Source organism: Apteryx mantelli, chromosome Z (assembly GCF_036417845.1).
Source record: "Apteryx mantelli isolate bAptMan1 chromosome Z, bAptMan1.hap1, whole genome shotgun sequence".
NCBI lineage: Eukaryota > Metazoa > Chordata > Aves > Apterygiformes > Apterygidae > Apteryx > Apteryx mantelli.
The window spans coordinates 58,105,336-58,132,995 of NC_090020.1; the positions used below are offsets into that span (position 1 = coordinate 58,105,336).

Sequence of the window (27,660 nt, forward strand, 5' to 3'; positions counted from 1 at the left end):
ATCCTTTAACCAAATTTATCCAGCTCTCTAGCATAAATTCTGGCAAATGATAGCAATAATTAGCATAGCTTGAGTGACTCCTTACAGTAGTACTTTTGTTCATAAATTATGTTGATGAGAGATACTTCAAGATAGAATTAGTATTTAAATGAGATAATAATTCAGTGCTTTGTAAACATCCTCACCATACCATAATTTTTATATTTTAGATCTGCTCATTCTCAAACAAATATCTGATACCTTGTCTATCCAAAAGTAGGCATCAGATGTTCTGGATAAAGACGAAAAAGTGGAAGGTTATATGTATCTACACAACCTATGAAAAAATTTGGATTTTAATCAAAATGTATGAAAGCAAAATTTGCTGCAGAAGGTTTTTATGTCTGCCCTTTATTTAGCCACATGACCACTAATGGGCCATTTTTCTGATTATAGCCAAAACAGATAAGTTGATGCTGTCTCTCTCCAGCTACCAATGCCTGTTAAATCAGAAATCAATTTACAATCAACTTTTGTAAACATCATTCTTGTCAGAACATCTACAATGAAGTGCTGTGCAACCCATCCAATATTTTACTGATAATCTTTCAAGTGCTTCTGAAATGAAGCATTCCTTCTGATCTCATGACACTGATGAGGCTAGTCAAAGATGTCCACAAACAGATGCATAATGGATGGAATCCTAACATATTCGTATATATTTATACACATATATATACATTTATACACACACACACATTTATGTGTATATAATATAATATATTAGGTGCCTTCCAACCTAAATTGTTCTACAGTTCTGTTACTGCAGGTATTAATTTGTCCATCACCATACTGGGAAAACGCAAAAATCATCAAGATCATTGTTTTTTATCCCTCCATTTATCTGACAACTCAAAGCAACCACCTTAAAGATTCATTGCTTATCAAGTGTAATGATTTATTTTAAATATTTTCCCTACAACATTTTGGGAGGAAAAAATGCTTTTAAGGAAAGAAAAAACTTAATGCTAGCAGCTGAAGAAAAATTATGATAAACAGCATAAACAAACCTCACTTAAAGAAACTGAACCATTTAAAAAACAAAAATAAAAACATTCATTGTAAGGAAGACACCACATATAAAGACAAGAGCTCACCACAATGTGCTGAATGAAACAGGAATCACTTCATTGTTGCTCTACAACTCACAAATAAACATGCATAAAGTGCTAATACTGTTAAAGACTTCCTCAATAACATAAACACATCAAAACTGACTTTTCAGTAAAGCTTGGGAGGCCCTCCTAAGAAAAGCTGATTGTTCCAGTATTTTACCTTTCAGCTGCTACTCTGCCCTGCCCTACTCATTCCACTGTAGGGCTATTCAAATGCACAGAAGCAGGTGCCACTACCTGATCGTACATCCATATGTCATAACACAAGTTCATAAATGATACAGACTCTGGTAAGGGGGATCTCTGCTCCTAAAATTTAGTAAGGAATTTTTATTACCAATGGCAGGCACAGATTTATAAAGCACCAACAACTGTTATTTAAGTTTTCCCATACTTCAAACCGCTATTTTCTCTGCATCTGTCACAGACCACCCTGCTAGGATCATCAGTGTGCCACTGGGGGGAAAAAATGCCTATGTTACACATTAAGCGAGGTAACCTGGATGTGTTAATCCTTTCAGATAACAAAGTACCTTGGTACAGCCTTTTCTTACTAAGATGTAGCATGGCTTAGCAGAAACATAATAGCCTTTTCCTTTGTTTTTCATCATTGTGATTCTTTTATTACATAATTTGCTCCTAGCTCAGGGACCTGAGTTTTGAACTGATTTGTGAGAACTGGAGAACATTCTTCCTTTTTTTGGTTAATCTTGGCATGGAGTTTCACTAGCTTCTCTGGCAAAGCCTCAATGACATTTCCAGGCAGCTGTTCTTTTGGCACTGAGCATATATGTTTTTGAAAGCGTGGCTTTTTCCTCCAGACACAGTAAAGCACTTTCTTACATTTGCTCTCAACAATCTTCAGAGATACCAGAGACAGAGACAATATTGTTGCAAAGAAATTGGCAGCAAAGTCACCTTCTCTAAGCATCTGTCAATCTCAAAATAATATAAATCACTGCTGTCTGTAATAACAAAACAGTAATTACCACACATGTGCTATCCATATACTACATCCAACACCACCTCACAAAACCTCCCTTCCCCAAATCCTAACTATGCTGGGAGCTGCTGGAAAGCCCGAAAGCAATTCTGACACACTTTAACATATACAAAGATGCATACAGAAAAACTTGGGGAAAACTCCTTGCTTGTCTTCTGTCATCCATGAATGATCTACATTCCTCAATGCATTTGTCTTGATTCCTTTCCAGTCCCCTTAGCAGAGCTACGGATGAGCAGAACCCCAGACATACCCACAGACCAAGAGCCTGGGCCCAAAGGATGTAAGAAAACATTATTTGAGCTTTAAGAACTCAGAGCTGTTAAGGAAGTAGAGCAAAGAGGCTATCAGAGAAGCAAAGGACAGAGGGGTGTGTAGGCACAGTATGCCTTCTGCGAGAGCAGAATTAGGTACTACAGAACAAAACACATAGTTGCACTCCAGCAGCTACCACACCCACAAATAGGCACAAAACTTCTTTTCCTGGATCTTTCCATCTGCCTATCTGAAGAATGGGATGAGATGTACCATATTCTTTTCATGGAAAGCCGGTAGAAAAGATGAACTTCTGCAGAACTATTTATAAGCACCTACAAGAAAACAATATGAACAGCAGCAAGCATGGGTTTGTCAAGAGAAATAAAAACCCACCAAATCAGTTTAATTTCCTTCTACAGCAGAGGAACAGACAGAGGAGAAGCAGATGATTTCCTACATGCCTGATTTCAGTAAGGTTATTTTGTACCATTTCACATGGTGTTCTCATAACCAACCTACAGAAACATGATTTACAATAAACTACCATAAGAGTTGGTACAAAAATAGCTGGAGAACAATACTCAGAATGGTATTAGTGGTTCACTGTCAAAATGAAAGAATGCGTTCAGTGAAGTTCCATAAAGCTCAATCCTGCATCTGGTAGTATTCAGTATTTTCAACAGAAAGAAAGAACACTCCAGTCAAATTGCAAACGGTATGAAGCTGAAGATACTACAAAGAATGTTAGAAGACCAGACTAGAACTCAAAACAGTCTTGGTATGCTGAAAAAATTATCTGAAAAAATATAAATTCTCTCCAACACGTATGAGCGTGAATAAACAACAAATGCACAAATAGGATGGGGAACAAATAAGTCAAAGCTCTAACTTCTAATGTAGTAGGAATTCATTTCAATTAAACATACAAAGCAAATACAATTTACTTGTGAAAAATGACAACACAGAGCATTTTGTCATCCTACGTACAGCACTATTAAAGTGATTTTCAATACCTCGTGTAGTTGTGTACCAGCTTGTATAATTGCTGTACAAGTCAGCAGAGTTTCTTCTCTATGCTTCCAACGATATTTCCCTCCATGTTTTGCATGTACTATGTAGAACATGATACTGGGAGGATGTAAGAAACTAAAGAAAAAAATCCCACAAACTAAACCAAACAGAAGTCATCCCCCCCACAAACAAAACCAAATCAAAACAAAAAGAAGTACCCATCCCCCCCCAATATCTCCCATACTACATTAACAGTAATGAAATACTCGCCCAGTAACAGCCTACCATGGAAAATATCTCTTTCTGAAGCAAGGTGTGTGCGAGGACAGAATCAAGACACACATCCAATCAATTGCTCATGACAGCCTGTGATGACCACTGTATGTCTTGTCTCTCTTCTGCACACCATCCAGTCCTCCATAGCTGGACATGCTTTGCGGTCCTGTTTAACTGCTTTGTGACCATTTTTGCCTTAGATTTTCTGACATTAATTATATAAATTTAAGGATGTAATTTTCCAACCAAATTAGCACATACTTCTTTAGAAAGATGATTTCATTTTGGTACATTTCTGTCAGAGGACTGTTCAACAAATTCCAGATGCTGCATGCTATTCTACAATTCTTGAAAGACTCTGAGTTCAAGCATACGGCAGCATGCCAAAGAGTTTACCAGCTAATAGTCACCAGAAATTTCTCCATAAAGACCCCAGTATTTCTGGACCCTAAAATAATCCATGCAGCTTATCATCCCCTTCTTCCTTACACAGGAGAATGTGGTAAGCTGCTGCATCCTGCCAGAGCAGCCCAGTGACCCAGCATGAAGGACCTTGAAGGAACTGAACACTTGGATGCTGGTAAGTCAGCTTGAAACCAACCTTAACTCAAGCTGGGTGGACCAGAGAAGGTAAAAGCAAATCCAAGTATTTCTAAAACCCCACATGGACAATACAGTTACAAAGACAAATAATGCAAAGGTGACAGAAGTGAAAGAAATTCCACATTTATGCTACATGTCCTAAAATCAGATGTGGAAGACTCTTTTCCATGTCTTCTTTCTCTGTACCTAGCTGACAGGCTGTGAAACAACTACCAGGAGCTGAATGCCAAAGTTTTCTAGTACATGACACGTACTAGAAACATGCAGAAAATTGTTGTCCCTGGAAAGTACAACAAAATCAATGTTTAGGGAAAACACATTTAATGTAGAGAAGCAACATCAGGGTCAAAATGAAAAGTCCCATCTACAAAACAATTTGGAAAAGAAACCAGAAATGTAATTCAGGAATTTATATAATCATTTTAATCTGCTTTTCATATATTTCTTCTAGAAGCTAGCTATAATCCATCCCAACAGATTTACTTTTACAAAGATGATGTTCTGCTGCAATACACTGTTGAATCTGTTCATACAAAGAAATACTTGAGATAATTTATACTCAACCATAAAATCTACAGTGACCACTTAAGAATCTTTATATCATAACATATTTTGTAACTATTTTATATTATTTTGTAACATAGAGATAACTGGCCCTCAGAACTCTCAAGAAAACCACTGCCTTTTTTTTTTTTTTTTAACCAAAAGGAACTTGTAAAAGAAAGTCTACATTGCCAGGCACAGGGTGGAGGACAGAAACTGAGCTCCGCAGTACATGTTCTGTCATTGAAAATATTGCAACCTTTCCTCAAATGATTTAAAAAAAAAAATTCAAATGCTTCATAAAAGTTAGCAATAAATAAAATAACAAAAAGAGAGCCACTAGAACCAAAAGACACCAAAGAATTCTGTACAGGCAGAGTGTAGGAAAAAGATGACAGATGGACCTTGAAATAAAATGAGCTTTGTACCTCTAATACAAATGCGTATGGTGAATTTTGGACTATCATCTTGTTTTAAAGGGTAGCATTTCTAATACTCGTTGACAACCCCCACACCTCTTTCACACTATTACATACTTTTCAAAAGTGAACATACTGCTTTTTGGTCCAGAAGGTCACATCTTATCAGATCATACTTGTTTTGATTGACAGGAACATGAAACTTTGCCCATTTTGAACAGGAGAACCTTTTGAGCACAAAGCACTTTTCTTTGTTTCAGTTCTTCTAAAGCAAGTTGCCCTCTAATCTTTTTGGAACAGCCTCCCACCTACCAGATCTTGCAGTGAAATTATAACCATTGTTCTTCTGTCAAAGCACTGCCTACTGTCATTAAAACTCACTATTACGACCTCATTCTAGGCTCAAGCTGACAGAGAAAAACAGTTTGGTGTGCATCTTATTCAAACATGTATATTCACTAGCACCAAAAGTAATGGACCAAATTCAATTTGAACAAAATCAAGTACAGTGCTTAACAATGTTTCCCATCCCATTTTAATAATACCCCTTTCAGAGCTGAGCATGAGCAAAAATCTCCTAAGCATTTATTACTTAATATATTTGAAACTTCACTGGCCATCAAAACATTCAAAATTATCTGGAACCTATACTCACATATGCAAAACATTTAGTACTTTCTCCAAGAAAGGAAACTGTTTCCTAGGTGAGGCTGTTAAAATAAGTAAAATTGAAAGCAGATGGCTACAATATAACATATTTCTGGAAAGAATCTCAGATTCAAGTTAGTAACTTCTTCATGGGATTAAAAAAAAAAAAAAAAATGTTAAAGCTGAATATTGAATATTTGAACTAACTTCCCACACTTCTACCACAACCCTACCTGTCAAGGACTGTCAAAAACATAAATGCTGTTTTTGAATCAGCATGAGAATTGCTGTGGAAATGTACTGGGAGCACTGAACATTCAAAATTGACCACACTGAGAAAGTATGTCACTTCTGCAAGCAGCAAGGCCATACACACATTTTTCATCCAGGAGTATAAAAAAATCCATTTAGGCTAATGGCTCCTAAGAAGGGATCTAGCTCTATTCAGGCTTTTACACATCCTCCTGTTGTCTGTGAAGACATGGCATGCTTGGTTTTCAACTTTGTTTAAGGAAAGCTCAGAACCTTTTATAATAAATAAATACTTACATATATACTAACAATAAAACAAAAGGGAAATCATGAGAAGATAATCTAGTTGCTTTGTCAGGCTGGACTGCTATACTGGAGAAAGAGAGAAAATGTGGAGCTCCCCCAGGGACAGCCTGACGCAGGGAGAAGGTCAGGGAGCAGATGGTTGTACTTTCCACACAGATGACGTGGGAATGGAAGAGCTGAAAGACCTCCAGGAAGAATCTGTCTATGCCTTGTCTACATTACAGAAACTAATATTCTGACCCCTATCTGGAAACTGATCAGCACTCAAAATTAGCTACATAGTAACAAATTTTGCACTTTGATCCATCAATTTGTGTTTGCAGCTGGAGAACCCCTGATACTCCAAAGAAACTGTAGAAATGGGAAATTTTACTCTTCCAATTTACTACAAGTGCATATCACAGTTTAAGAGCAAAAACAACTGCCTAAAATTCCTCCTGTGCACGCCTCTACCAAGTTCTGTCAGAAGAAACTCAATTGGTTCTCAAATTGGCAGATGTCACCTAGCAAATATGCATCCAAAGAAAACCTCGCACTTAATGAAGGCTGACTCGTCTTGACAGTTACTATATATGACCCTGCAGAATTACAGACAAACTTAAAAAAAATTTAACAGAAAAAAATGAAAGTTCAAAATAAAGCCCAAAACATCTCACTTAAATTTAAATTTGAAAGGAAGTTATATGCATTACGGTTTTCAAATTATGCTGAAAGATCATTATACCTGGCACTCAGGCAGAAAATCTGCAATCATTCCTGAATTCCTTGTCTAAGACACCACATTATTCTAACGAGTTATAAGAAAAAGAAGGAAAGAAAACAAAAAAGGAGCAAAATACCAGTCTTCAGCAGTTGAATAATTTCATCTGGATATTTTTGCCCAAGACTTGATGTTCTTAATTAATATTATTTATTATTAACTAATTGAAAAATGCAAAATAGTGTTTAGTTTATATCCTGACCTGAAACCTTTGGGTAGTGATTCCTCCAGGTATTACCCATCACTAAAAAAGGCAGGAAATCTATTCAAGCCAAGCTGCAGAGGAAAAGAAAACCAACAGCACATCGTTTACATACAGCACAAGACTCCATACTCAGCCAACAAGCAGGGCAGCGTTGGAGTTTGGGGGGGTTAAGAAGAAAAGCCCTTTACCTTTTGTTCCAGCCACCTTAAACAAGTGGCTGGTTTACAGTAAAGACCTGAGCGCTGCCAGTACCAGTCAGTGGAGTTTCGGGGACATTCAATAATTTTGCAACTCAAGTCGTTTCTATCTGGGCTTTAACACAGGTGAGAGAACTGCTAATTTTAAGTGCGTGCCTGTGTGCGCGCAGGGCCTCCGCCGTCAGCTTGCCTCCCCGCCACTCACCTCAGCAGCGCGCAGTCTCTGTACTGACAACAGTTGTACAAATCTCCAATTTACACAAGCCTGGCTGATATAACCACCCATTCTATCATGTAATCTCGAGCCAACCTCAGAGAAGCTCACAGCACATGTTAGCAGCACTCGCAGGAAGCAAACAACCCTGAAAGGTCAGGGTGCTTGCTTAATGCACAAGCTCAGGAGTCTCCCAACACACGTAACTTTTATACTAGCTTATCAGCAAAGCAAACTTCCATTAGTAAATATTCACTTCTGAGAATGATACCTACATTATCTGAAAACTGGAAATTAAGTTATTAATGTGATTTATATCAGAATAACAATGCCATTTTGGTTTCTCTAATCAGAACAGTGACCTCCATCTCAAGTTCAAAAAATTTCAAATGTAAATGAAAATTGTATCTTCAAATTAGTAGTTATTAAAGTTAGAAATTTATTACTACCAAGTCACGTAATTGTAAAGAAAATAATTGTAGTGCATTATCTGGGGAAAATTAATTATTAGTAATTCTGTTTGCTGCCATCTCTTTTCCTAATAGCCTGAAACACACCAACCTGATGGTGCTATCTCCTGGAAAGAAGGAGGTGCAGAGCCCTTAGAGTCCCATCCAGCCCCATTTTCATAATTTTGAGCTTCAGCATCCTTCTCTGGTTGAGAAACTTCCACAGCTGCAGTGAGAACTCAGCAGTATATAAATATAGACTGAGAGAAACAAGAAAGCCACAGTGTACCAACCAGAAAGGACGCAAAGCAGCAGAACTACTTACAGGTCACCTTCTCTTGCTGCAGTTTCTGACCTATCCTATAATAATAAACGAAGGGGCAGACACCAGAGGTGGCAGGCAGCAACGTTAAAAGAGACATGCTTTTCTTCCCGTACAGTGGATCCTACATAGAGGGAAGTAATATGAGAAGCAAAGCCATCAGATAATGATGCAGAAGGCAAGGAAAATGACCACACTGCAATTTTATATATTTGCAAAGATACACTTTTGCAAATATACTTTACTTCAGCCCTCACTTCTTGTAGGAAGCAAACAATTCATTCCTGACAAACACAATCTCTCGTTTCTCTCTACTATCATGAGCAAGGCTGCAGTTTTAGCATGGTATTTACCAAAAATTTTTGTATAAGAAGGCATGAGGGGAAAATAATATTTATGGAAAGGTTGTCAATTTAGCAGGTTTCCACTAAACCAATATACATGGAGCTTTTAAATAGTAAAGCAATTATGAGTATTAGTGATAGGCATATTTGCCAATTAAAATCATCCAGCTTCTGAAAAAACTTAACTTTAATATCTAACAATAAACAACATAGGTTGAATTTGCAAATAGAGTTTGCCTTTATTATGAAACATATCATGCACACCGTAAATTTGTTATTCTTCATTTTAAGTTTTCCTCTTTCAAAGAGATGATACAATCACACTGTTGGCCATATCAAAATTCATAAACACTTAAAAGAACATCTCATTGCAAACGGCACAGATAAAACCACCAAATTCAGTGTCTGTCAACACACACTGTCTTCAAACATGCAAATATATATATATATATATATATATATATATATATATTGTTGCAAAGACAAAATGCTGGGTTTGACTTGGCTAAAAAAGGGCCCACAGCATGAAAAGAGAAAAAGTTTTAATTTTCTTGCTTCTTTCAATAAAGTGGGGTTTTTTTATTAAAAAGTTAAGGTTTTTGACTGTAAAAATTTGCAGTCATCAATATCAGTCTAATCATTTAATAATTTCTGGCTTAACTGCTGAAAAAAGAACATGAATATTGCTAATCAGTGCAAGAAGACCACAAATATAGATGCTGAACACAACACATTTTCCATGCAGCTTGCAATCATGTGGAAAATAATGCACCCCCAAATCAGGTGTGAATTACTGGGGAAGCTCACCATTACAGGCATCCTCCCTTTTGCCAGGAGGAATTTATAAAACCACACCTGCTGGGCAGAGCCAGCAAAGCCTAGCTGCTACTACAACAAATAATGTTAACTTTTTTTCAATCTAATATATCACGTAGGTTGGGAAATGTGCTCGGAGAGCAAGCTCCCCTGCGTTCAGATACAGTGCTTTGTGACTTCCTCCCCATGTTCTACCCGCGACAGTTCTGCACACATGACAAACCAGTAATTTCATCCAGAGGATGCCATATGCCTGTCTTGTTTCCCAAACTGTCACGGGCAGTAAGGCAGGCAGTGGTGAAAGTAGTAGTCTTTACACACAAGCAACTTGTCAGAAGAGATTTAAGCCCCACATTCCCTCGTGTGCAATGCCATAGAAGACAATAAAGAACTACAATATTGAGAACAGCATCTGTTTCACAACTGCAACAAGATCTATTAGAAAAAATTGTCCAACAATTCTTTCAGGTCATTACACAATTTGGTAAACGCTGGCTTTTTTCTATCTATTCCAAACAAGCGAGCTCTAACATGACCAATATTCTTCAAAGAGCTCTCCATACAGCTGAGTTGTCCAGGACATGAATTGGCAGTGCAAAGAGCCTCCTTAGTCAGTAAACATCTGTTCAGTGACGCATTTGTTTTTTGAATTTACAGCAAATAGCTCACACTGCTTTTAGACGTTGTTTTTTCCTGCTGCAAATTCAACTGCTTGTAGCTTCCATTACGCAAAACATTCTCAAGCTGTTTGTCACAGCTTGCCTTTCACTTAAAAATCCATGGGAATACTACAAACTATACAAACTATGAAACCACTTGGTTTTTATGATTACCCTCCCTTTAGATACTTTTAAATCCTCTGTTCAGCCATTTCATTTGCAATGCTGTTTACTCTTGCTGTAACCTTTTGGTATCTTGTTTCTGTCTCAACACAGCCTTCCCCTCCTTGCTCACCTACAAATCTCACCAGCTGAGCCACATAAATATATGCACATGCCTGCTTCCTGTTTTAAAAAATTCTCAAAATTAAGTGTATAAAAGCATCCTCTGAACCACCATCAGCCATATATAAAGATCCACAAAATCAGACACATTTTATATTCACTTCGAAGGTTTCAGAGAGCTCATTCCAGCTGAGTTCCTACTCCTTCATTACTGACATACCAAATCCATAACTCCATCCATGAGAACAATTAGCAGTGAATAGCACTATTGACCCATTCATGTAATAAATTGGCTATAGTTCACTTCTATACCCATCACCAGTTAATTTACAGAGATAATTGTACTTCCCATTTCAGGGAAGCCTGAGCAGAGTTCTGTTCTACTCTGGCAACATGCAACTTAGAAATAAAAGGGCAGAGAAGTCTCTTCCTTGATTTCTGCTAACCTACAATTGGTGGACAAAATCCTGCCAGGATGATAAGAAACAAACAGCAGTCAAGATTACCACCTACCGAGCCAGCGCTAAGGCTTTGGGTTGGTACGCAATCATGACAGCTGAATCTGGAGAATAAAACACACGTGGAACAGCAGAGGTACCCAAGAAATCACAACTGACACAAAGTTAAAGGCAGAGGATACTGATAAATCAGAAGGGATACTCAGCACTTCACTGACTTAGTGTAAGCAGAAAGAGCTTGAAGCTTGAAGTCCTTAAACACAAAAAGAAAGCAAGCTTGTGTTGCATGTAATGATGGGAAATCAGTTATTCAAGGGATTCAGCCCTGGGGTGATCTGATCATATCAGCAAGCTGGGAGGATGCTTTTAGCATCGAAGCTCTCAATGGATTTGAGACACAAGGAAATTCCAGGACACAAACTCCAGGCCAAAGACAATACAACATATTCAAGCAAAAAGAGAAACATGAATGCCATAATCAGAAGGAAAAATCTTAGACATATTACAGAGGAACAAACAGCAAATCTAGCTGCAGCCTAATAAAGCAGCGTATGATTGAAGGCTGAGTCAAAAATGCCTCAGAGATTACAGGCCCAAGTCACTAGGAAGACAACATTACGGTCTGCAAACAGAGTAAAATGAAAAATCTGTGGGCATAGACAGGAAGTTAGTTATCGCATCATCTTGATTTTAAATTATTGGCTGGACATCTAACAAAGTATGTAAAAAAAACAAAAACCAAAACACAATAACACAATGCAAACTTGGGTGAAATGATAATTTGGAGTTGAAAGCGAAATATTTGTGAACCACATGTTTTTACATGGTGTTGAAGCAATGCTACAGAATGAAAAATTACCAGTGTTTGCATAAAAAAAAGCAAATAGAAAGAACCGTAAGGAGCATCACTGGGGCACTCTTAACATGTGTTGGAGGGGAGTAACATAATTTCCAATGAAATAAAAAAGGGGCACATGTGAAGAACAAGAATAACCAAAAGGGAAAGGAGCCTCAAAAATTATTTCAGGAAAAACAGTACAGCCCAACTTTTAAAGCAACCAATATGTCAAGAAGGATGGGTATTAAGCCTGGATCAGGAAGAGGCTTGAGGTCCAAAACACAGCGTTCTCCTGTAAGAACAAATACGTCTTGCAGGAAATAACATTTTCATAGTCTCCTAGACAAAAAGAAACCAAAAGCATTACAGGATTTTCCTTGAGCCAGGCCAACACTTCCAGCAGATGTTACTAACTCTTCAGGACCAGAAGTGCACCTGCCGGAACAGTTTGTTCTGAACCAGTTTCCATAATCTACTTTTAACTTATGCTTTGCTTTTAAAGGAAAGCTCTCCACCATAGCTGACCTCCAGTTCAGCGTCCTTGAACAGTACTTTTTAGTTATTAATTCTTACGGACAGGGTCTGTCATGACACTGGCAATAGGACCATTTCATTTACCACCAGAAACAGCAACATGCTGGAAGAAAATGAACATGAAAACCAAGTCACATCAGTTGTGACACACATTTCTGTACATTTGCTTCCATGAGTTTTAGAGATAATTACCAAGGGGAAAAGTACCCAGAAAAATATTTTGTTACACAAATCTGCACCACAGGGCACAGATCTTCCAAAGCTTACTTAAGCTGGAAAATGAACACTGCAGTTTAATCCAAATGGTTAAGTAAAATCTTTATAAAAAGATGGATGAGTCTGGCTTCATTTAAATCAATGGTAAAATGCCTATTGATTCAGAAGGCTTGGATTTTTTTCTCTAAGATGCAGTTTAACTAAACTGGCTTCATATGACCAAAAAAAAAAAAGAAAAACAAAAAAAAAATTAAATTTCCAGCCAATGCACAAATCATATGAACAGTTAAGTAATCTTATTACAGTAGCACTTATCTTCATTTACTGTTCATTACATTAACGTCCATGCCTAAATTTAGACAGGGAACACTTAAGAAATGCGATCAGCTCTTCCGCTTATTCTGCAAGCCATATACTTCTTTCTTGCTTACTATAAAAGCTGCCTCATTCTACCTATTGTGAGACACTGCTTTCAGCCACATACAACTGTGCCAAACAACTTTCTGCACTCGTCTGCGACATGATCTAACTTTTTATCATCACTGTACTGCATATAACTTCAAAAGTGAAGAAAAAGACCATTTTCCATTATATATTTTATCTGCACTTTCATTTCTGACTCAAAATTCTTAACAATTATTTTACATTAGTCCACAGAAATAATTTTTACTATCATAAAGTTCTCCAAATTCGGCTGTGAAAACGTACACAATACCAAATGACAAGCACCAGTAAATACTGTGAATGGCATTACTGAGCCTGGACATACCTGTGGTGGCAAGAAAAAGAGAAGAATACATAACTCTATAAGAAGGAAATTAGTATAAAAAAATAAAACATACATAATACACATAAGAAAGAGGCAAGTACACACTATTCTGATTTGGTCTTTGTATTAAAAACAAAAACCAAAAAAACCCCAAAAAACCCCCAAGGAAATCACACAGATACTTTCAACTCTGTCAGTGTAACCAGGCATTAAACCAGACTATGTCTGCTCTCCTACAGCTGTGATAATTTATTTTAACTAATTATTATTTAAATAGCTTAATTATCAGCACACAGTGACGTAGCCCACGCCACCCCCGAGTTACTCGGGCATCCACTGGAGAAGTTCTCACACGACGCTTGCCGGGTCTGTCTGCTGACTGGACATACTGCTGCCAACCGCTCCAACCCGTACATCTCCTGGCATTAGTTTTCTCTCCCATCTGTACCCTGTTTTCATAAATGCAGTGCTTTCCACTCCAATATGCCTGCACAAAGGGACGATGAGCCTTCATGAAACAGAAGATCCTAGTTCCCATGGTTTTAGCCAGAAAGGTCTTTGAAGAATTATGTAACGAAACCTCTCTAAGCTAAGGGATGTGTCTCACCAAAAGTTATTAGAAAAGATGAAGTCAAAGAACGTGATAGGTAATGCATAACAACCAAAAAGGAGTACTTTAGTCCACTCAGTAGGTATGAGAATAAAATTACTGCCAGCATCAAAACAATTATAAAAAAACGGAGCCTAGTTAAAAATACAGAAAAGGAGCATATTGGAACCACTTAAATTAATATTAAATACTGCAAGGCCCTCTAGTGGTTAAATCTTTAACACAAGAAAATCCATAAGCAGTTGTTTTTGAAATGAGGCTACTGAAGTGTACTGAAGTTAAGGCATTTAATTTCTGTCATTTCCAAGTAATTAAGGACACGTAGACTAAAGAGCTGCTTAATTAATTTTCTCTGGGTAGTTAACAGAATGGGCAAAGAAAGAAAAAGAAAAATTAACATCTGTTCACAAAATCAGCTAATATATAGGTATTTTTTGTTCCTAACAGAAATGAGGAGATACTTATTAATGTATCAGCTGTGCACAAGCAAAAAAAAAAAAACAAAAAAAACCCACACCTGCTCTCTCAAACCTGTATCAAAACAGCTTTATTGCACAACTAAAATACTCGTTTCTGAAAAATGAGCTTACTTTGTCCATTTATTATATAGTTTTGATTTCCTCAAAATTTGACAAAACTCCTATCAGTGCACAACACTAACTTTCTTTTCAGTCTGGAGTATTTAGTTTTTCTTCATGTATAAAATCAGTACTAAAATGAATGCTCATGTTGAAGAATTTAGTTAAGAAGTTGTCATGGCACAGCTGAAAGGAACAAGCAAATTAGCGGTAAAGAAAAAAAGAACAATTTTTTTCTTCATCATGGTAAATTTAGAGGTATTTTTGTGCATACTCCTATAGAACTGATTTGTAAAAGAGAAAAAGTTATTAAAGTAACAGGATTATGGAGGTAAAAATTTATGTCTGTTGACAAGTGGAAAACATTTGTTACTTCCTAATCTGATATTTTATTTGCCCAAGTCTTAACAAACCATTTTACTGCAAGGAAACACATTGACTTTGCTTGCTCAATACTCAGTCTAATTAGAGGAGACTTTTTAACTCCTTCCGGCTCTGCAGTCTGTGAAGGAGCTGTGGGAAAGAGGGACCTGGTATGACCAGGAGCACACTTCACACAAGCTTTGGCATCACAACTCCACTGCTCAGCTCAACAGCGTTGAGCACACCGCTTGAATACAAGCTACTTTTTCTGAAGATCCCTAAAACAGAATCAGAAGTTTCCACTTTTCCCTTTTTTCAGTCTTGCCTCTCATACACACTTGCCCTTGAAAGCTCGACAGCCGAGTGCAGCAGCATCTATACGAGCTCCTATAATGTGCCAGGAAATCAGCTTTCCCTGATGAGATGGCTGCCTCCCCAGTACGTCACGTCAACTTTTTTTCCTTTGCAGAGGGGGCAAGAAAGATTACACTGGCAGCTGGGGAAGACAACACTCATGGACCAGACCGGTTAAGCAGCTCAGCAGTCGGGAGCATTCCAGGAAGCCCAAGATGATGGCACGGGCAGAGTCAAATGAGCCGGTCAAAGGTGAAGAGGTGACAATCTGTCACCCACACGACAATGATGCAGTTGTCTAGTTTTACAGTGTGGGAAGTGCCGATACCTCTACTCCCCGGCAAAATTTTGCCTACATAATACAAACATTTTTCCTTGGCTTCTTTTAGCTCCGGTCTTGTCAACAGGCAGAAGGAAAAATGTTCTTCTTTTCAATTATTCACTCAAAATGGACAAGCCAAGCTCTTAGCCAGTTCTCTACAGTCCAGAGCTGGATGTTTAAAAAAAAAAAAAGTGAAAAACTACTATTTTCTCACAAAAATTTCATCTGCAAGATTTTGCAAGTCCACCACATATGTTCAGAAGACTGCTTTAGTCCCTTAATCTATCATCCTACAAATTATGGCCTATTCTGGTTTTATTCCACTGTAAAACTGACATTGAAAATATGTAACTTTACCCTTGAAATACACAAACAGAACTCAAAATATAAATGGAAGATCAGCCATAATACTTCAAATCTTATCCAAATTTAAGATAGTCTAATAGGACAAATAGGTATAAAAAAACATTTGTAACTGGTATTTCATTCCATCTACATTAAAGTAAAAAAAAAAAAAAAAAAAAAACCCTCCCACACATAGAAAAGAGTTCCATGCCATTTAGAGATTTTAAGGCTATGACAAAAAATAACAGCAGCCACAAAACACCACTTTCAGATCCCAAAGATACATGCATCAGCACTGAAATAAATCCAACAGATCACAGGACTGGAGGGGAGGGGAGGTGTGCAAGATAATCCAAATAAGAACAGATGTCCAGGCACATAAATCTTTTGCAGGCCTGAGACAGAAGCTGTGAATTTCTGTCTAGATACAAATCAACACTGAGCGCTCACAACTCAGGGGTTTGGGGAACTTTCAACCCAGGAGCAAACTGCAGATGTTCCCAAAAGGGCCTTTACAGAACTATGCATCAGTGCTTGCTTCTACACCTAAATCTCAATAATAGCTATGCTGCAATTAAAAACAAAGGCAAAAAACAAACAACAACAAAATCCCCACAGAACATACCTCATGGAGGTTATACTGTTGACAAGCTTTTCAGATTGATCTGACAAGCTGGATGGAAGTATTAGTTCAACTGGCTGCAGGCGCAAAACCCGACTTTCTAATTCTAAGCGAGATGCGCAGTCCCGAAAACTGTCAAAAATGACTTCTCCAGTAGTTGGTTGGACTGCCTGTCAAATAAAATAATATATACACATTGAGTACTTAAAGTTTCAAGGAGAGCTTCAGTGACTCAAACTGTGAAACCAGAAAGAAAATTTGTGGTGTATAGTACAAAAATGATAGACCCCATCACCCACACACTTAGCAAAAGTGGCAGACAAAAATATGATTGTTTTCCATATAGTAATAACTTTGAAAGACTACCAAAATTTTGTATTTGTAGATGATAACAATACCTTAAAAAATGTTAACATGCTCTTGTTATCATCAGTCCATCATTGCTCAGATTATATTACTATTAAAAACTATGCAAATCTCCATATCTGGATGTCTGTGAAAGGCATATGAAGTTCTGTGTGGAAACCAATTGCCTTCCTAGCACATGCTTCCCCCCCCCCACAACTGCAGTGTGACATTCAAATACAAGCACAATCAAGATGCTTGCAAATTAATGAATTAAGACAGGGCTCTAGTTATTACTGTACTTATTTCATTTTATTTTGCCTGTTTCACATTTTTTAGTTTTTAATGTTCGCTATTAAAGAGAATATAAATCTACAGTGTAAGCAGTAATGACTGCATCAGTCTCTTCCTCTAAAGATATTTTGTAGAGAAAAAAAGTGCTTGCATGTTTTAAAATACCATCCCTACAAATGCTTAAACTTTAACAGTAATAAAGCACCTGAACTAACAGTTTTCCTGTATTTAGTTAAAACACAGCTATGCTTTCAAGAGATTATGGCAGAGGAAAAAAACAAAACAAAACAAAACAGAAATACCCAACTATCAACTCCAAACCTTTTCAAAAGTTTTCAGATATTAAGCTACCACAGTACACTCCTGGATGATTTCTTATAAACTAGACCTCTTACCAAAGAAAAAAAAAATCCTGAAAGAGAAAAGATTCAAGAATGGAAGAAGATAACCACCCACCTCTCAAAAAAAAAAAAAAAAAAAAATTCAAACCCTAAAACGCCAGTTCTTCTGTGAAACTAACTTACCATAATGCCTATAACAATGTCACCTTTCTTCCTGTCTTTTAAGTTTTCTCCATTTTCACAGATACAGAGGAGGTAGTTATCAGGGACGTCCATTGTTGTTACCTCTTCGACATCTACAGAATCATCTAGCTTCAGCAAAGGGTTCACATGTAACAAGTGTTAAAAAAAAAAAAAAGTAACTTATAGCACACACAGATTTTGGTGGATTTTTCATAGGTCCTTCTAGACTTATGTCCTTCTCAACTAGATTCTGCATTGGTCCTTCCAGACTAAAGGTCTGTTTGACTGAGACACATCCTTTTTCTGTATCAGTTTGATTCCTAGTATGATCCCAGTGAACTTCAGATGACTGTCAGCACCAGGACTGAACTCAGTGGCTGTCTTCATGTTACAGCCAGGTGCAAGATGCACAGATTTCTGCTATGTCTGCGGGTCTCCTAATTCAATGCAAGAATAGTTATGCCAAAACTTAAACTGCCTACTGTCAATTTAAATGACTTACTCCACAAGTGTCACCTTGACTTAATAGCCACAAACCACATATACCTAACCAGAAAAAGCAGGCAATATCTTGATTCAAGCAAAAGTCTACGTCTTAGCAGGAGCGGCAGGTTAATCTCACTGAAAACTTGCTGCGTATCAGTCCATCAGCCTGGGTCATACTGCTGAAACTGCTTTCATCCAACTTGGCAATCACCACAAGAGAATCTGTATGCACACTAGAAATTCTAAAATAAAAACCCAGGATTGTGTTATATTGCCTTTTTCTACAAAGTACTGAGGAGCAACCTGCTTCTCTGATGTATGGGAAAAACTCTATCCCTAAGTACAACCTCAAAGTCATTAATCTGACAAACGAATGGGAAACACGTGATATTTAACATTCCTTTTCCCCTTCCCTGGTAGGACTTTGGAACCAGCAGCAAACCTGAACATTGTTTTAAAGCCCACAAAAAGCAGCTGAGAAAGGGATTTGGCACAAGAAAGGAGAACTTGATGAGAACCCCAATGTAAGGCTGGACAAAAGCTACTGATAGCTCACAGTAAGCTCAAAGCAATTCAGTTTAGCTCAAGTTTTCTTTTTAGATCTTGGTACCTAGCAAGTACTAGTCTGAGAAATTAAAGAAAAAACAGTAGGGAATAAGACAGGAAACAGAAAAACAAAGATTGGAAGGAAAGAAATTAAGAAAACAACTTCACTAATCAAAAGCTCTTTTCATCTGTTTCTTACATTTCCTTTGTTACAAGACTTAGGAGTGAAATTTCCTAGCCAGATTTTAATAGTCCATTGGTTTTAGTACCTTCTTTTCACTTAAAGCAAATTGTTGACACTAAGAAGTCAAATCTTCCTTCAAGCCCTCTTGAATCACTAATGCTATACACTCTCAACCTAGTCAAATACCTAGTTGAAAGCAAGACCCACAGAACACAGCAGACTTGAGAAATCCACTCCAGCTTAGGAAAATGACTTAGGCAAATAACTGCAGGAAACTCAAACTCTACAGTTTTGCAACAAACCTAGCGCCCTGAAAAGATTAAATTCTTTATAAAGTCTGGGTGATGTTTTATCACAATATAAAACTAAAGGAACTTCATTTCCTGCTGCCAGGTCAATTATTCTTATGTCACCTGCCAGCCACTAAATCCTATAATACTAGAATTGTCTTTTAGGTGGAACATGAGTATCTCATACACCAAAGCTTAGAGTCTGAAGCCAAACTCAGGTGAAAAGGATATCTTCTCCAATAAGTGTAGATTTCGTATAGAGAGCAGTCAGTTTCCGGCTGAAGAGAGAGCTTTTATTTTCTCCAGCAGCTTTCAGGGCTGCAGTTTCCATCTGTTTTATTACTCCAACCTACAGGCAGACACACAGACAAGAAGTAGTGTTAGCTCCCAGATAAAAGATAACTTTATTTTGACAAATGTGGTGATCTCCTACGAAATGCAAACAGCAAGTGTACCATTAAAGCTGAACAGGGAGAGCAAAGGCTAACATCAATCCTACTAACAGAGACTAATAAGCCACAGCTTTTCCTTCTCTGTTCTTTTCAAACTACCCTCTCAACTGCCCCTGTGCTTCTTGTCCTACTTTGAAACAATTTTAGCTAGAGTTCATCACTTGTCAAAGTAAGGCTGCTGCAATCAATTTAAATGCAACAAGTCCTTTTCTTGTAAGCAGTAAAATTCAACATCACGAAACAACAGGTATCAACAAAAAGCCACAGACCTATAGGGAGAGATCAACAACAGGCAAGAGAAGAGGGGGAAAAAGTATCAGCTGGGATACAAAATAGAAGTGTTTGAGGAAGGACGAAAAAGAACGGGGGACAGATAGATTTCTCTTTATCAAATGCAAAGGCTTGATATAAAAGTCACTGAGAGAAAGAACTGTTACAGAAAATATGAAGCTATTTTTCTGTAAGAACAACAGAGGAAGATTGAATCTACTTAAATCCATGACACTCCCTGAACAGAAAAATTGAAACAAAGGTAAGTTAACATTTTAATTGCAAAAACAGTTGATAATGAGTTTCACACTTGTCAATTCAAATGAGACTCTAGTACAGTAAGTGCAAATCATTTCAGTGCTATCCTGTACTAAATAGCATTTAATAAAAGCCAGAGAGGACCTTATATCCTTTTGCTACAAGTCTCCGCACATGGACAAACAGTCTGTGGCTTGGTATACTGGCAGTCATAAAGTTATGATCTGGATGACAATAAATGTTTAGTTCTCTAGCTGCAATCTGCAAAGTACAAAAAGAAGAGTTAGTTGATAATTCAGGTGATCTACACTAACTACAGTTACAACAGAACTTCTACAAGCACAAACACATCAAAATGCCATTCAGATGTTCACCTATGTTACAATATTGATTCACAACTATGATTAAAAGTCCAGTAACAAAACTAAAACATTACAGGACAAAGCCCAAAACAAGAGCTGGGCCTCTCCACCCTCCAGTCCCAGCATCCTGTCACAAACAGGGGGCTCCAGGATCACGGACTTCACAGGTCAAATTATTTCACTGCACCTTGATCTTAACCACGGTGATGGAAGACATCTACACAGAGCACACGTGCTTTCTGCAACAGAACTCAAAAAAGGACCAACCAATTTCCTCAAAACCCAAAATGCAGACAGAAGGAAGTTATTTTCCTTGGGGTTATAAAGGTGATGTATCTTAGCCAGTTAATCAATCAAATACTGAATTTTCAATATCAAATAGCTGTAGAAGCTGAATACTTCTTTGAAAAAGAATGACAACATTTGTTAAAATATAACATTATAGTGTATAATTTGTATTTGCTTTTCTACCCTAGACAAGAAGGTGGATGTTCATTAACTAGAGAAAGTGGTTCCTTAAATAGGAACTACAGTGAAACACTGAATTATGCATCTGGATAATATATTTCTACTTCTGGACTGTAAGTGTAGTAGCAAATGAGTAGATAAAATAAACAGTACAAAGTTGATTGGGAAAATGAATTCCCAGTAACTAAATAGTAATAAGCTTCTCATCAGTCTTAAGTGTGGAAATAGCTCAGATCAAAGGCTGAATTGGTGGTGATGATTTTGGGTCAGAGGATGAAAAAGCTCTTTATGAAACATTTTGAACTAAATTCTAAGTGATGTTTCCTGGAGAGTACTTCCCCGTTCTTAGAGATCTGGCATATTTAGATGCAACGTCTGAACACACTTCATAACTGAATACATGCAGTTTCATCTGTTATTTTCCATATGAATGTGAGAAGAATATCTAAGATGCTCTCTGCACCCAGGGTACACCATTTCACCTACTTTTACACCACTTTCTTGCTCCACTGTCTTCCAAGCTGAAATATTCCTAGCAGAGATAGTTTTGTGCCTTGGTACAGAATACATCTTTAAAAGTGTTTCAACTTTAACTCTGACAAGCAATTACTGTTGCACCTGCAGAATTTCTTTTGTTCTCAATACTTAGGGTAGCAATCACTACCCTATAAAATAATAAATATGATTTTGATAAAAAGTGTATTTGTAATGGATAGTCTTTAAGCATGCAAAGGTTTCACACCTTGATTATTAAGAAAAGGTAAAGAAATTATCTTATTAGAAAACATAAATTTCATGCCCTAGAAACTTGCCTCCTGGAAGTGGCCATACTCCTGGTAACACAATAACATAATGCAAGTCCTTCCATAATCCTGGCAAAAATTACCTCTGCATCTTCTCCAAAGAAGCGATATTTGTATCCACATTCCACACACAAAACAGCATCTTTATACTGTTTCTTCATTTCTATGACCTGAAGTTCTAGTGGAGTGTAAATGCTCTTGGTTCTCTTATTAAGATTTACATCTGAAGTATTTTGAGTATTTTCATAACTCTTAAGAGATGCAGAAAACTGACTAAGATCACAGTGTGACTCCTCCTGTAAATAAGAGGAAAAAGAATAGTTAAGAACCATCATACAAATCAATCACTCCTGCAGACTGACTTATAATCCCCATACAGCTAAGCACTGTTCTTGCAGTAAATGGCCCCAGAAACTGCAGCAAAACTATTAAAGTAGGAAATACAGACTACAGTCTATTTGGAATTAATACAATAGGAAATACAGACTACAATCTATTTGGAATTAAAAGGAATTAAAAGTTATTAAGATTAAAGAATTTACATCAATTATTTTACTTGCACTGCAACAGTCCTTAGAAGTCTCAACTGAAATCAAATCCTTATTGTATCATGAGTTCTCAAAACATACAGCAAGAGACATCCAGGCTGCAAAGACTGGGCAGTCTAAACTGGCCAGACAAAAAGTGAAAGGATGAATTACCACCCTAATTTACAGATGAGAAATTGAAGTGTAGAGATTAATGATGTTCCAAAAACCCACAGTAAATCAAGAACTAAACCAATACGAGTCTCAGTTCACTGTCTTAAGCATGAACCATATTTCTTTTCCAGTCTGCCCTTCCTACATAAGCCCAGCACACATGCCAAAATAATTTATTTGCTCTTAAACACAGAAGGTCTGTATTATAGTTTCTAAAATCCATAGCAGTTAAGGGTTTTAGATGTTCATCATTCATGATGACATTATGTAGCCTATACCAGCCAACCAACTTCACCTCTACAACCTTTGTTTTGTTCTGTATTGTAGATGTGATGACGGTGTGCCATAGATGCTCCATTCAGTCTTCTACAACTGCAGTGAAGAACACTGATAAGGAGAGCTTCACTTACCTCAAAATTCCTCATAACTTACATCACAATATCATGTATTGATAAGATTGTTTAAAAAAGAAAAAAAATACACAGACAACCCCACACACATTTTTTAAGTGTACAGCTGTACAAAACATGATTGATTGTCTTGTGCTGTGAGTTTCTGTATCTGCAAATAAAGCTGGTAAGCTTCAGTTTCTAACCAATACATCTAGATTACACAGAACAATGATGGCTGGGTGTTTAGCCGGTGGGAGCAACGGTTAACTCCGAAAAAACACATGGACAGTACAAATCATGTACACTAGGTCATGGAAATGTATAAAGAATGCAGCGAGAAAATGACAGAAAAAAAAAAAACCATTTAGCTGTACTGCTAACTAGAAGGTGCAGAGATGCCAACAATCAAGGCATGATCCATTTGATAAGCAGACAGTGTAGCCGAGCACAAACAATGCTGTACCATGTCCAGGACTCATATGGCCCCAGGAGCTTGGATGGCTCTGTTGCAATCCTCTAGCCAGGGATTCAGCTGTCTTGGACCCAAGCTTTAGCCTAGGCCAGCTCAGCAGTATGACCTCGGCTCGTTTTTACTATGAAAACTGTTATCTAAGAGTGAGAAAGCACATGACTTAAGGCCATGAGAGTAAGAAAAGTAAAAACACAGATGGAAGTTTAATTGTTGAGATGGTAATAAGTGAGCAGCCCAAAGAATTTGGAGGAAAAATATTAACATAAAAAGGTTAGAAACTCCAAGGAAAAAAGCAAAGGATCAGAAGACAGAAACACCTAAGATGGGCCATTCCAAGGAGCTGAACAGGCCTGCCCTTTCCCACCTGGCTGCCTGATCAGTACAGACTCAGTAGGTGTCTTATAGGGAAAGATGAACATACTGATATTTTGTCAAGTAGGTCACAAGTCCTCGCTATCTACTGAGTATATTAAGTAATAAGTTATTGCTGTTTACTTTTACTTTGCATACATCCTGCTTGCAGAGACTCCCTACACATGCTAAAAGCAGTGAAATAAAGGCAAATTAACTGCAGTGCAATTAATATCCAACTGGATTAGCACACAGATAATCAATAATTGGCTGGATCCAACAGTGGTTTTGTGTTGTTTGGCTACAAGCCTCCAAGGATGCGAATGCAAGTTCTGCAGGAACATCCACCTTAGGCCCACAGCCTGGTGGCAGGAGTCCACAGGCCTTTTTCACCAGACATACACTTCTGCTGTGGTTACTGCCAAACTATGCCAGGCACATGCCATCTCCAATATTACTGAAGAGAAAGTCACTAAGATAAAAGGAAGAACATTCTCGATGCACGTTTTATGTACATGCATGTATAAAATACATACACTTTAGAGTCTCAGCATCCAGAATGTGCTCTCACACACCTGTGAGACGTATCATTTATTGATTAAACTAACAAAGGCAGCATTTGGTGTCAATGTAACTGGATACAGAAAGGGTCAGAAAACTAATAAATTCAAGACAGACAAGAGTTTGAAAAAGAGGGACAGGGAAGGACCTACTTTTCTTTATTCTCCATCTAACCACACAGCTATATATTCCCAGTCCTTCCTCACAACAAAAATTTTTTGCCAAATACTGTTCATTTCACTCCTACCCTTTCCATCGTATGTTCACACAACCCAGACACTCTGATTTAAGATCATAACCTTCAGACAAAGTAAAATTAATTATACAACCTTCCATACATTTGCCTTCCTGTGAAGAGCAAGATGTAAAGTCTCCCTTTTGTTAAAGAATAGCTGAATCCCAGTGTAAAAAGAAGACAGTACCCATGATATGCCTTTTAGGACTTCAGCTGTGCAAGGTGACCCCAAAAAAACAATCAATGCATCAAACACTTAAAAAGTTCCCCTGAACAAGATGGAATTCAACCCCCCCAGAATTAAAGGGGAAGCAAGGTACTATGAAAATCTTTATTGACTTATGTCATAGGTATCATTACAATAATTTTTTTTTATGAGAGCTACCTATATCTTCTGCAGATGAAAAGAAACAGAGATATATACTTAGTAGGTAGAGACACTAGCTTCAACTGCATTTGGATTGAGCTACATTTCAGTAATAAATTTCTAACAGCTTTTGTTTTCAAAAATATGATTTGAAATTTTCAGCCCTCATCAAAAGAAAGAAGGCCACACTAAAGATCTGGTATTATGTAAATTGATTCATTCATAATCCCAAAACACACTGCCAATGTTTCTGCACGCTAATCACCACTTAATAAAACAAAGCACCATTTAATGATATGAACTATCCTGTTCGCTATGGTAAGAGTCCAAGAAAACACCCATATATGAATACTGGTCTATTGTGTAGCACTGCACTATTTCATGAGAGAACACAAGATATTAAAAACATAAAAGGCTACAGATATACAGATATTATACAGATATACAGATATTAAAAACATAAAAGGAATCCTGTCCCCAAGTTTGCTTTTTCAAACTGTAAAAATTAATCTACACAGCACTGGACCAGAAGCTCTACGTACCTTCTGAGCAACCTTTGGGCTAGTGTCCCACGACAGAAGAGGGCTTTCCATTTCTGTACTTCTCCCCATAATAGTGGAGCATTTTTCCAAACTCATAGATTGTTTCTCCTGAAAACTATCCTCCCGGACTTTGTTACATAGCTGGTCTGAATCACTGGAGAATTCTCTCAGTCTGTCTAGAGTTTGCAAACATATACGGGGCTTTTCACACTTCTGAGGTTCTTCTTAGGTAAAAATATACAACAAAAACATATTAGCAAATTATTTTCTAAAGCAGAACTTCTATTAAAATGACTTCAGTCAGCAGGGAACTCAGGCACTTTGCCCAGTCTCCTTCTTCCCTATCTTCCTTCTTTCCCACTGCATTCATTCTACCAGTGTGACAGAATCATGTATGTAATCAGCTTGGTTATCTCCCCAAAAAGTCAATGTTCCTTAATTATATGCTTCTTCATACATGGGAAAAGAAACACAATTATTTTCTGGACTGATAATTACAAAGCCACAAAATCAACAAGGATATTGGGAGATGGGTGGTATTTTTTTCAGAGTAGTTTTTAAGCAGACAGTGTTTCTAGCTGATGGTCTCCCTTAATGATTTTTCAAGCCATCACATTTACAAAACTGTCATTACATCATCAATATAATCCCACTTAAAAATTATGGGGAAGAATTGTTTACAGTAAAACACACGTGTAATCAACCTTATATTCACTGACTTATTTTTCTATTACCATCATTAATTTGTTAAATTCTTGGTTCAAGGCCAGATGGAGCACAGGCATATTCAATGTAATTAAGCAGCTGTAATATCGCAATTAAGAGCACTGCATCTGAACTATTTATTCTGAGGTAGTCCTTAGGTATCCCAGTCATGGCCAGACTGCACTGAGTTGTCATGCTTCAGCCTGTATTTAAAAGTCAGACTGCCAAATCAACAGCACATGAAAAAGGCACTTGTAGCATTCCTGCCTGGGCACCCGGACTCCATGGCCTGAACAACCTGTTAAAGTTGAGTCAGCTGAAGGGGATTTGCAGAGTAAATCCAGAGCAAGGCTCACACTAGCTTCAGAGTGACAGAAAGGTGCTTTAACAATACTGCTAACATGCTCAGAATGGCTCTTCAAAGATACATCTTACATTCAAGAAATATTTCCTAAAGCATCTGCTAATAAAGCTTTTACATTTGACAGTGAAAAAAATATATTGGGTTTAAGTGCTTGAAGGTTTGTTTACAGTCAACCCACTTTTATCCAGAGTCTTCAGCGGGTTACAGATGTCTTCCACAGTGCTTTGTAGTGCCTCAGTCTTCTTTTCACAGGGCTCATTGTTTTCAGATGACGTTCTCCTTTTTGTGCCAAATTCAGAAGTCTGAAACATTAGTTAAACAAAAGAGTTCAGTTCTTTTTTTCCTCTTTGCCATCCTCTGTGAAAGTCAACAATGAATCTGAGGAATTCATAAAGAATAATGCAAAATGCAAATTTAATTTATAATATATATATAATTCTTAACTATTTTAAGTATCTACTTATTTATTTATAAAATAGTTCTAACACTCAAGGCTACAAGAGGAAGAGAAGTAAGTGCATTCTGTAAAAAAGTTTGTCACTACGCTAGAAAAAAAAGCACCTGCAGCTGCCATGGCTTCAAAGGGCAGCTCAGAGCTATCTCTGGGCCAGAAAACAGAACCAGCACTTAACTAACTTGCCTCTCATCCCATACTACCATACTGTGTCTGAAACAGATCTTCTTTCATCCCTGCAAATCCTGATTTCCGCAATTCAGACCTCTCTTCTTGCTAGGAGCTGGCTACTCATCTCCAAGAGACAGTACTTCCAAAGGCCTCCATCCAGATGATGGAAAAATACCTTCACTACACCATCTTGGAAGTGTTAATTCCAAATTTAAAATATTTTCCTAAACTATCTGTAAACGTATAGCATCCTCCTAGGTTTGTATAAAATACAGTACTTTCAACTACTGCTCTTTAGACACACACTTTTAACACTCCAATCAGAAAACT

At 37.4% G+C, this 27,660-nt stretch overlaps 1 protein-coding gene across 1 annotated transcript in view; it reads right to left on the reverse strand.

Annotated features, from left to right (window-relative positions):
- Positions 1 to 27,660, reverse strand: part of MSH3 (mutS homolog 3) — a 109,766-nt gene that overhangs the window by 80,784 nt on the left and 1,322 nt on the right. Inside the window, exons 2-8 of the mRNA XM_067316741.1 lie at positions 26,884 to 27,007; positions 25,637 to 25,860; positions 22,099 to 22,311; positions 20,527 to 20,643; positions 19,632 to 19,751; positions 17,897 to 18,043; positions 16,737 to 16,903 (exon numbers count right to left, since the gene is read on the reverse strand). Coding sequence (XP_067172842.1) covers positions 16,737 to 16,903; positions 17,897 to 18,043; positions 19,632 to 19,751; positions 20,527 to 20,643; positions 22,099 to 22,311; positions 25,637 to 25,860; positions 26,884 to 27,007 — 1,112 coding nt within the window. The remainder of the gene's footprint in view (positions 1 to 16,736; positions 16,904 to 17,896; positions 18,044 to 19,631; positions 19,752 to 20,526; positions 20,644 to 22,098; positions 22,312 to 25,636; positions 25,861 to 26,883; positions 27,008 to 27,660) is intronic.